The sequence below is a fragment of the Carcharodon carcharias genome, chromosome 7 (genome assembly GCF_017639515.1).
Source record: "Carcharodon carcharias isolate sCarCar2 chromosome 7, sCarCar2.pri, whole genome shotgun sequence".
NCBI lineage: Eukaryota > Metazoa > Chordata > Chondrichthyes > Lamniformes > Lamnidae > Carcharodon > Carcharodon carcharias.
The window spans coordinates 45,982,151-45,994,459 of NC_054473.1; the positions used below are offsets into that span (position 1 = coordinate 45,982,151).

General features: G+C 40.4%; 1 protein-coding gene across 2 annotated transcripts in view; it reads right to left on the reverse strand.

Annotated features, from left to right (window-relative positions):
• The window catches only part of cadpsa (Ca2+-dependent activator protein for secretion a), a 563,574-nt gene that overhangs the window by 485,983 nt on the left and 65,282 nt on the right, over positions 1 to 12,309 (reverse strand). For both annotated transcript variants that reach the window (XM_041192084.1, XM_041192085.1), the window contains exon 2: positions 3,437 to 3,550. In XM_041192084.1, coding sequence (XP_041048018.1) covers positions 3,437 to 3,550 — 114 coding nt within the window. The remainder of the gene's footprint in view (positions 1 to 3,436; positions 3,551 to 12,309) is intronic.

The window sequence follows — 12,309 nt, forward strand, 5'->3', positions numbered from 1 at the left end:
TACAATATTATAGGGCTGAATCCTTAGATTCCAGAGCTCTGCGAGAGAAAAGTGTATGATGAGAAACACAGGAGAGATATATAGAGAGGAAAGAGATAAATAAAAAAAGTTTGAGGAACAAAAAGGTAATTTAGCAAAGACTCAAAGACAGAGTACAAGAACAAGAGACAGACAAACAGAGATATAGAAATATCAATTAAAGAAATTATGTAAGAGGCATTCAGAGAGAAAAGGAGAGAATGACAACAAGAGTTAAAAGTGCAATTAGAAATTTCTGACAATGAAGATACTAATAATAGGTTTCTACCTTGATATAGTTAAATTGCACATTTAAAGTAGGTGGATAATCAGAGCTCAGTAATTGTAATGTAACAGAATTGTTAATGGCACCCTTAACCAGTAATTCCTCACTTAACTTCATAGTCACGTTGCTGAAAAGTGCAACTTCAAGCGGAACAATGGTAAGCAAATCAGATTGTCCCCTAAGAACTAATGTATAAACTGGAGTTGGGTTCTTCTGGACATTCATTGTCAGAGAAGACAACATTTTAAGTTGAAATACTGTATATACACAATGCATTCCTCAATCAAATAAATAACTTTTTAAAGTAAAATTAATTCCTAACTATAAAAGAAATGTATGTTTGGCCTATCCACAGATATTGAACAAATTAACAGTGAGATTAGAATCATTAAACATATAGTTGGTGAACAGAATGCAGGCGCAGGATGTTAGGATAGATTGAATGGGAAATGGAGCCTTGAGAATGTTATTGCAGAGTGAATGTTCCAGACAAAATGAGAGAAAGTAACTGACAAAGGGATGGAAGATACAGGGAGAACAGAGAGAGAGAGAGCGCGTGAAACAGCAATGTGAATAATTTGTGAGGATAAACTAAAGAGTCTGGAACAATTAGTGGCAGAAATGGACCTGAAGTTGTCATTAGGTCGTTGGCCGTTTTGGTGAGTTTTATTGTTTGACTCGCTGCCTGTGCATTTATCCCTGCCAGGTCCATCAGCCTGCTTTGGAGAACATTCCTTTTCCTTAATTAAAGACTGAGTAAATATACATAACAGAAACACTTATTCACTGATGGCAATTCATTATTTAAATACTTTGCTTTAAAATCTATGTGACTGCTGAATTCAATAAAGAGGCAGGCTGATTTCATTGGTACATTTAAATTCTCCTTATTGTGGCCTTCTGGCATGTGATGCAATAGTGAACATCACAACATTAAAAAGGACATACAGTAAACTTTGCTGTCCAACACTCTACCAACCAGAATTCTCTAACTGGGCTCTCTGAAGTTCCCCTAATACGAATCATCACTTTACTAACCAGAAACAATTCTGAAATTATCCGTAACCCATCTGTATACTGTATTATTTTATACTTTATGTTTTAATGTACTGAAGATTAGAAGTAAAAATAATACTGTTCTTTACTTCCTGAGTACTTGTATTTTAGTTCCTGAAACAAGCATTGTGCTATATTCCATTAGTAAATGGAACTCTTTGTTAAATGGCATTTTTGATTAATCGATATCACCCATTCCCCACACATGCTGGATAATGAAGATTTTACTATATGTTCCCTATTGTATCAGTGATGTTTTAATAAAACAACAATAAGTGAGCGATATCTCTCAAGGGTGTTCAAATCTGGAGGATAAAATTTATACTTCCTAGATAAATGTCCAAATTATGGCATTAAGCAATGTCTAATTATTGCTTTTTAAAATCAGTGAGCAATAACTGAGCTGAAAGAAACATAGGCCCAGATCTTCCAGTCAGTGTTGGTGAGGGTGTATCCAACACTGACTGAGACTTAAACTGCCCACTTACCATTTTATACTGGAGCCTTCACATCTTCTGATGCCAGCTCCAGCAGGGATGCAGGGATGAACACAGTTGGGAGGCAAACTGTCAGACATAATTTCAGCATAGCCTTAAGGTCTGTCTTTGGTTCATTGATTTACAATGTTTTAAAATGGAGACGGCAACCCCACACTACACTGACAGTGCTAACTGCCCCACCCCCTGACAATGTTCACTCCCTCTCTCATCCCTGACAGTGTTCGTCTCCCCACCCTCAACTCCCTGATAAGGTTCCCCCCCTCCCTCATCCCCAATAATATTTACCCTCCTTCCCTCAGCCCCGACACAGTGTTCACTCCCCTCTCATCCTCGACAGTGTTCACCCCCTCCCTCAACTCCCGAAAATGTTCACCCCCTTCTCACAACCTCAGTGCTTAATCTCCCTTTCTCATCCCTGGCAATGTTTATGCACCCCTCGCTCAACCTCAGATAATGTTCATCCCCCCACCAACAATATTCACCAGCTCTCTCAACCCGAAAGTGTTCACCCCATCACTCCACAAAAATCCTCAACCACCCTGACAATGCTGCCTCTTCCAACATCAGCTGGACAGGAGCCAGGGATTCCGGGAGGTGAGCTGGGAGAGGGGGTGTGGGAGGGGGTGAGCACTGTCCAGGTCTGGAGTATGTGAGCAATGTAAGGGGTGCGGGGGAGGTAAACATTGTTCAGGGGTGCAGGGGTTGTACGTTGCCAGGAAGGAGGGTAAACACTGCTAGAACAGCCGGGGGGGGGGGGGGGGGGGGGGGGTCAACATTGTCAGGAGGGATGTGCAAAGCACACATGGATGGCTGGGTCAGCTGACCACACACTGCATTCAGTTTCCTGGCTCTTTGTGACATTATTGCCCCTCTTCCTTGTCTCCACAGTACCAAATGCATTGATGGACAGGTAGTGGGGATCCCTCTTACTATACCGCCACATGTAAGATGACCTAATCCACAGTGATTTTGCAGGCGATCTGGGCAACACTTTCTCAAACGAGTACCCAGTTAAGCACTTGTTCACTGGCCCTTTGAAAGTTCAGCATGCTGAGGCTGAAGCAGTGTTTAAAGCACAATCGTTCCTTCATCTTTCCATTTACAGTCCAAGTATCCTGTGACCTCAGGGGGATGGGGGGAGCAGCCACATTGTTGGGAGGTAGGTGAGCATTGCTGGGGCAAGTGGTGTGGACTGAACAGTGTTGGGAGTGGGGGTTAAAATTGCCAGGATGGGTGCTGGAGTGCTTTGACACTCCAGCTAATTTACTTAGAGTTTCACTGGTTTTATTCCTGCTATGAAAAGCTCTAAGTAAATCTGCGTGAAAAGCAGGGTAAGTATAGCGCAAACAGCCCAAGTCTCCATGGTTCTGGCCATCTGATCCCACTGCAGTTGGAATCATGGGCAATCCAGGCAGGGTAGGTTTTCCACGTAAGCATCGCGAATGTGCGCACATCAAGACTTCCTCAGGGTTCTGATGTGCATCAGCAATGTAAGTTGAGTCAGAGGACTCTTCTCATATCGTAGGATTTGAGCAATTAACTTACATTCAAAATATTACAAGAAAAATTATCTTACCTCAAAATAGCTTTGCACAGCATTGATAAAGGCCTCATCTGCCACTATCTGTGTTTCTCCATTCAGGAAAGTCTGGAAGCGATCTTTAACTGTCTGCAGTTGCTGCTTATTTATCTGGAAAAGACAAACAAGAAGAATAAATAACTAGGCATAAACATCAAAATCTTAAATACCAATCAGGTTGAAGGGGCAGGAAAGTGCTACAGCAATACTGCTATACAAAAAGTTTTGCTTTAAATCTATTTTTGGTGGCATTCTCTCTAAGCAAATCATACTGATAATCCACTGGGCCTTTTCATTCAAACCTGCAATGCTTTAGGCCTCTGGAATCATCATTAGGTCTTCTCCACAGGCTAATATATTCTGTCAATAACTGCAATTTTGACAGCATACTTATTCTTCTGCAGTTTTTTTCAATTCAGGGCATAATGTGGATGAAATTGCATTTGAAAAGGACAGAGAGCCCCAAACTGATCACCACCACCAAAAATTGATTAACTAACTTCCTCACTGGGCCATCCTTTTCCTCAGGTGGATCAGGTATACAATTCCTTTTATATAACTAAGGATTCAAAGTCATCAGTGACATTAATGCTAAGATGCAATATAAATGCAAGTTGTTATTTCTGATATCATTCTTAACTAAAGCATTAGAGCAGAGCTCAAATCCCAGTCTTGCCTTGTGTTTTCTTGTACTTTTCCCCTGAGGTAGGGTGTTTGCCTGTCTCAGCTAAATAATTGGAACTAAACATTTTGATTTTTTTAAAACTGGAGTGTTAATATCCCCATAGTTCATCACTGTAAATATAGCGTAATGTTTTCAGTTTCTCCTTCATGCTTGAGTAATGCAGCACTGCAATAACAATCACTCCCAAAGCAATTGGAAATATTTCAACAGTGACATCATATAAAGAAATCCTACTTCACCCTGTCTGAATTTCCTCTTGCCATGCAGGTTCATACTAGAGAGAACTGGTTGAAAACTTGATGGTACCAAATCTATTAAACAGACCTCAATATACAGGCCCTTCTGTTTCTCCCTCATTTTCTGCAGGAAACATGTGTCTCCTGCTCAATCTCTCACTGATTGCACAGTCAAGCAATCACAGGTGTGGCATTCTTTTGTACTGAGTTATTTGTAATGCTGCTGGTTACTTTAGACTGCTGCACTTTCTTGTCGGCAGATAAACAACCTAACACATTAATCAAAAAATTATAGACCCTGCAGTATCAACCACTGAGGAACCCACTATTTCAAAATAACGACACAAGTGTCTTTCCACTCTGAAAATTAACCTTTTGAAGTTGATAAATCATATCAGAATGTACTTTCCCTGTCTTCACCATCGATTTGCAGATTGACCCAAATTTGACCTGTGACCTATTGTGATGACATTATCCAGCTGTGCCTCTCGAGGGGGAGATGGAAAGTATTTAAAATGGCTTTAACAACTACTGGGATTTTAGAAACATAATCATTTCAAAAACTGTGCTTCAAAGTGTTTTTTCAACATGTATATTTGAAGGTTTTAAATATCTGAATTGCATCAGTTCACATTGCTCCAAAGGAATGCAGCTAAATTCATGCAACCTGTCCTCATAATTTAACACCTTACGTCATTATGGTTACATTTTGGTGAATCTGTGTATACAGCTACCAAGAGCAATTTATCTATTCTCAGATTCAGTGTCCAAAATTGAGCACAGTATTCCAAATGTGGAGTGTGTAAGCCTCTGCATAACTGAAGGATGATTTCCTCACTTTTACATTCCAATCCCCTCGAGATAAAAGCCGATATTCCATTAACATTTTTGTTTACCTAGTGTGCTGTGCATGGACTTTTAAATGATCTTTGTACAAGACACTTACATTTCCTCTGGAACTTCCAGTCTACACTGTTAAAATATTTAGATGTCTTTTTCACATTCGAAGTGGATGGCCTTACACTTCCCTACTTTTGCATTCCAGCTACCATAGATCTGCCCATTCAATTAGTCTGTGTATGACTTCCTCCTCCCATCCACACAACTCAGTGCACCTCCTAACTTAGTGTCGTCTGCAAACTTGGATGTATAACTCTCTATTCCTTCTACCACACATATATAATGAAAAGCTGAGTACAGGTCCCTGGGCACAGATCCCACTTGTCACATCCCACCAGAGAACTAACTCTTTAATCACTACACCATGGGCTGAATTTTCCCCTGGGCTTGGGAAAATCTGACCTGTGCACACCCGTGGTTCAGAAACCGCACACTGGGCCCATGTGCGACTTCACATGCCATTTTTGTCTTTTCATACCAGGGTTAGGTTCACAGTGCATTTGCGAGCTGGATTGGAGAACTTTAGGAGTGTGGGTGTGGAGGCAGGCCGGTTAGAAGGCCTGCCTTGGTTCTCCAACACAGTTTCCCAGCTTCCAACGCCATTTAAAGCCCCCCTAAAACTTACACCTCACCTCTCTCACCCCCATCCACCCTCACGCCAGATAATGTTCCCCCTCAGATCACCCATGCCACCACTATGTCCCCATGAATCCTCCACTACCACTCACCCAGCAAGCACTACCTTCCAATTCCATGCAATATCAATGGAAAATACATTCCTTGGGGGAAAAAATAAACTTCTCATAAAAGCCTCCATATCATTGATTCTGAGAAAAAAAATTGCATTCTGCCATGTGAAAAAAAACCCTTGCAATATTTGTAATCCTATTAATTTGTGTCAACAATCCAAATACACAAAAGGTGCAATCTGTTATTACAGCTGTTTGAAACTGCCATTCATTCATGGATGAATGGAACACCTACTCTGCTGAAACCCATTAGCACTTGTAATTCAGTCAAGCATCGATAATGGCCACAGCTGTCCAAACAATTAATGATTCTCCGGGAAGGAAAGAAGATCAGGGGCTCATTTTAATTTCAAAGCAGAGCGCCTGTCATTCAATGAAAGGGAGCAGGTGGTTAGATTTGTTTTAAGTGTAGATTTTTTTCAACTGACAAAACCAATTTCTTTTAATCAGCCAGAGGCATTTAAATCACAGTAGAAGCGATGACAACACAGGCAATAAATGCTGCCTTAGCCAGCGACGCCCACATCCCACGAAAGAATAAAAAACACACAGGCTGATAGGATATTTTATATCAAGGGAATGCACGATAACTGGTAGGTTTCTGAAAAGTGTAGAGGAATGGAAGGACCTTGAATTGTATGTCTGCAGATCTCTGAAGGTAGCAGGACAGTTAGATAACATGATTGAGAAGGCATATGGGATGCTTTCCTTTATTAGCTGAGAGAATGTAAGAGCAAGGTAGGCTGTGGCAAGGGTACTGCACACAGTTTTAGTCACAGCATTACAGGAAGGATCCGATCGTACTAGAGAGGCTATGGAGCAGGATGATGTCAGGAAAGGAGAAATTTAACTAAGGGGAAAGATTGGCTAATTGGTGTTGGGTGAACTAATAGAGACCTTTAAAATTTCAGAACAGTTTTGATATGTGGGTATAGAGAGAATATTTCCTTTTGTGGGGAAGAGCATAACTAGAGACCATCAATATAAGAGTCACCAAGAAATCCAATAGGGAATTCAGAAGAAACTTCTTTAACTAAAGGGTGGTAAGAATGTGGAAATTGCTACCACAGGGAGAGGTTGAAGCAAAAATTATAGATGCATTTAAGGAGAAGCTAGACAAGCATATGAGGGAAATGGGAATAGAGCATTATTATGGTAGATTTTGATGAGAAAAGATAGGAGGAGACTTGAGTGGAGCATAAACAACGGAATGGATTGATTGGACTGAATGGCCTGCTTCTGTCCTGTAAAAACAATGTAACTGATGTAATATCAGACTTGGAATTGTCTGATGTTGATACCTTGTGGTAAAAATTGAAAAATGATCTATCCCCAGAGTTAATATCCATTTTCTGCTGAAAAGGACATAAAAGCCAAAAACATCTACTTACCAAGATACTTTCCCACTTGGCAGTCTTGACTAAGCTCTACCAGGGTTGCTTAGTAAATTAGCCACTAACCACAGGTGGCTAATTGGGTATCCAAGTTTGGAATTTTTTTCAATTATTGGAAAATATTCTTTATTAGTAGTTCACTAGTTAGTGCGCCAATCCACCAAATTTGGGCGTGTGAACTCTACACATTCACATATGAAGGAGGAGGACAAAATACCAGAGATACAAGGGGACCTAAAATAAGATGAGTGGGGGACTTAATGGATTTAATGTAAGTTTTAAAAAATAGTAATAGAGAAAACAATGAGACTGAAGAGAGACAAATCTCCAGGAACTGATAGTTTCCACAAATAGATATGAAAAGAAATAGGTGAGTTTGGAAGGATGAGAGGAGATCTAATTAAGGTATATAAGATGCCAAAGGGGATAAACAAAATAGACGTGGAGCAGATGTTTCCCCATGTGGGGCATTCTAGAATGGAAGGCCATAGTTTTAGGCTAAGGGGTGGTAGATTTAAATCAGAGATGAGGAGGAATTACTTTTCTCAAAGGGTCATGAATCTGTGGAATTCACTCCCTCAGAGTGCAGTGGATGCTGGGACGCTGAATAAATTTAAGGAGGAGATAGATTTTTAACTAGTAATGGGTTGAAAGGTTATGGGGAGAGGGCGGGAAATTGGAGTTGAGGCCGAAATGAGATCAGCCATGATCGTATTGAATGGTGGGGCAGGCTCGAGGGGCTGAATTGCCTACTCCTAGTTCTTGTGTTCTTATGTAATGTAGGAACTAGCAGGTGCATTAGTCATAAGTTTTCAAAGCTCCCTAGACTCAGGAACTATGCCTGTGGGTTAATAAGTAATGGAGTGCGCTTTGCATTTTAAGAGGGAGGCTGGAAAATTATGGACCTGATTGTTTAGTGTCAATTATGAGAAGATTACTAGAATCGATCATCAGAAACAGAATGACTGATCACTTGGACAAATATCAGTTGATCAAAGACAGTAGCATCAATTTATGAAGGGTAGGTCATGTTGGACTAATCCAGTTGAGTCTTTTGAGGAGATCACTAGCATGGTGGATTGTGAAATGGTTATGGATGTTGTCTAGATGGACTTCCAGAAACGTTTTTGATAAGGCTTCACAATGGAGTTGGTATTCCCCAGCATTTATGGCAGGTATATTAGTATTAACAAAATTAGCTCAATAAAAGCAGTGGATGGTAAAACCAAAAGGTTTTGAATAAAAGCAGTATCATTAACCAGTTTGGTTTCTAGCTACCTTGTTCACATAGGAATCATCAACATCCTAAAGAGGAGAGGGACACAGTACTTTTAAAGACAAAAATCTTGCAGCCTGAGTTATGGCTGGCATATTTGTGTGATCCCGTCTATTTCACTAGACTTCTGATAGAAACAGCAGCATTGCAGTATTGATGCACTCAACTCTTCAGATGAATTCTTAACAGTGCAAACTTAGACATTTGAGAAACACTTCAATTGGCCTGAAATCATTGAAGCTTTTAAAATGATTAAGTAGTGGATTAAATAATTAAGGCAATTGCATTTTAATGAGGTGTGAAAAGCTTTTTGAATTGCCCAAAATAGGCATTGCACTTAAGCAGTGCCTTTGTAATTGACTTAAATGGAAGTAGAAAATGGAAAGCACCATTTTCTCTAAGTTATAATAAACGTAAGTATGGGGACTATATTTGCAGAGGTGAGAACCCAAGGTGTTGCAAGTGTGGCATTAGTTGATAATTGGTTGGTATATGAGAGACATGGGGTTGAATTTTCACCTGGGTGTGAAGGCACTTTTTTGGGTGCGCGAATGGCCACACTTAGGTTTTTTTGTAGGAAATTCAATTTTCCTCCTCATTCCTGACCCTGTGGCATTTTTCTCTGGCTTTTTTTGTGACAGGTATGCCTAGTGTGCAAAACACACATCTACCCCTGCTGAGGTCAGGTTCCCCATTTTAAATAGAGGAAAAAAATTAGATTTCCTCCTGCACACAACTGGGTGGGAAAAGAAAATATATAAATTATTGGAAAAGGGGGGATCGGAAAGGGGGTGGGGATGGAGGGGAGAGTTCATGATCTAAAGTTGTTGAACTCAATATTCAGTCCAATATTCAATAAGAGCAGGGTGGTCTCATGCCCACATGTCTGTCCATCCTTGGCCTGCTGCAATGTTCCAGTGAAGCTCAACACAAACTGGAGGAACAGCACTTCATCTTCCAACTAGGCACTTTACAGCCTTCCGGACTGAATATCGAGTTCAAAAACTTTAGATCATGAACTGTCTTCTCCATCCCCACCCCCTTTCCGACCCCCCTTTTTCCAATAATTTATATAATTTTTAATTTTCCCACCTATTTCCATTATTTTTAAATATATTTCCATCCATTGTTGTATCTCTACCTTTTAGCCTATTTCAATCCTCCCCCACCCCACCCCACTAGGGCTATCTGTCCCTTGCTCGTCCTGCTTTCTACCCTTAATGTCACCATTAGCACATTTCTTAGCTAATATCACCACCGTCAACACCTCTTTGTCCTTTTGTCTATGACATCTTTTGGCTATCTCCACCTATCACTGGCCCTCTATCCAGCTCCACCTGTCCCAACCACTCCTTAAACCAGCTTATATTTCACCTCTTTTCTATTTTTCTTTAGTTCTGATGAAGGGTCATTCGGACTCGAAACGTTAACTGAATCCCTCTCCGCAGATGCTGTCAGACCTGCCGAGTTTTTCCAGGTATTTTTGTTTTTGGCCTACTCCTAAGTTCTATGATCCTATGTTCCTAATTTGGCCACCACGGAGGTTAGACTGACTGGCCTGTAATACCTCCATTTATCTCTTCCTCCATTTTTTAAACAATGGTACAACATTAGCAGTTCTCCTGCAATGCACCTGTAGAGATAGATAGTGGATTGGAAAATGGCCAGAGCCTTCACTATTTTCTCCTTTGCTTCTTGTAACAGCCCTGGAGGTTGATGACTCCTATGTGAACAAGGTAGCTAGAAACCAACTGGTTAATGATACTGCTTTTATTCAAAACCTTTTGGTTTTACCATCCACTGCTTTTATTGAGCTAATTTTGTTAATACTAATATACCTGCCATAAATGCTGGGGAATACCAACTCCATTGTGAAGCCTTATCAAAAACGTTTCTGGAAGTCCATCTAGACAACATCCATACCATTTCACAATCCACCATGCTAGTGATCTCCTCAAAGGACTCAACTGGATTAGTCCAACATGACCTACCCTTCATCTGGGCCTGGTGATTTATCTACCTTCAAAGTTTCTAAATCACTTAATATTTCTTCTTTCACTATGCTCCTCACACCCCCAATATTTCCCACTTCTCCTCCTTAACTATAATGTCTCCATCTCCCCTCTTTTGTGAAACCAGGTACAAAATATTCATTAGCATCCCTCATACAAGTTACCTTTTGACTCGCTACCAGGCCCTATTCTTTCCTTAGTAATCATTTGCTCTTTGTGTATTTCGGAAACATCTTTGGATTTTCGTTGATTTTACTTGTCAATATTTTTTCATGCCCTCTCTTTGCTTTCCTAATTCCTCTTTAATTTCACCCCTGCACTTTACATACTCAAGGCTTTCTGCAGTATTGAGCTTTCAGTATCTGACATAAACTTTCCCTTTTTCCCTTATCCTATTGTGTGTGCTCCTTGGCATCCAGGTTGGGGGGTCTAGATTTGGGGGTCTAGATTTGGGAGTCCCACCCTTTCTGAACCTTCACTAGCTCCTCTTTGTATGCCTCCCACTGTTCTGACACTGATTTACCTTCAAATAGCTGTTTCCAGTCAGCGTTTGCTAAATCACATCTGAGCTTAGTAAAATTGGCCTTTCTCTAATTGAGAACTTTTACTCCTGGCCTATTTATCTTCTTTTTCATAGATGTGCTAAATCTAATTGAATTATGGTCATTAAAACTTTTAATTTTTAATACTCTTCTCTATCTTGTCCAAAAATCCTGTAAGCTGGGATGTTGAGCTGCCATTCCTTCCCTTCTTTAGGTCATGTTTCAGTAATAGCTATGATATCATAAATCCAAGTATCGATCAATGTCCTCAGCTCATCTGGCTTATTTACCAGAATTCTTGCATTGAAGTATATGCTTCTGCCAAATACCCGCCAAACTGCTTTGTTGTCCATTTCTAGTTTTTGTTTCCTCTGCTTTCTACATTCGCTTACTAATTTTCTGCCTTCCATTTCCAGCTTTGCTACTGTCCCTTCTACATCAATGCTCACTGTTATGTTTGTGAGACTGCTCACTATTCTGTCAGCCAACCTAGAGGGTGCAGTCCCCTGGAATGTAACCCTAGAGGAGCTGCCACACATGCTGGCTGTGCGCAGCCAACCAGAATAAAAACTTTCACACACACAACTCGTGAGATTAGTTTCTTCACATTTTGGGGTACAAAAACTAGCATCTGGCAATAGAGGATGGCAAGTAATTTAAATCTACCAGTCCCAGTGGTAGACTATCATGGGGCTCTGCCAATTCCGTGGGACAGATGGATATCAGGCTTCAAAAACCTAATTGCTTACTACGGCTATGGGTTTAGCAGTGACCCCACAAGAAGGCAATACTTGTGCATTGCCTCAAAGCAGAGGGCTAACATATATTCACACAGCTAATACATGACATATAGCACTAAAACTCAAGAAATACTTTGGCCTGGAGAAAAGTGGGATGATTTAACTATACACATTGGCTAAAGGTGCCAGAAAGTGGTGAACCACCAAACAATATATACAGTATTGTGCCAGTTGACATGCAAATTTGGCACACTAACTAATGAACTAATCTGTGCCTAACTAATTAAAAAAATTTCAATCCCATGAATTAGTGAATGCCAACTCATGGAGGGTGAC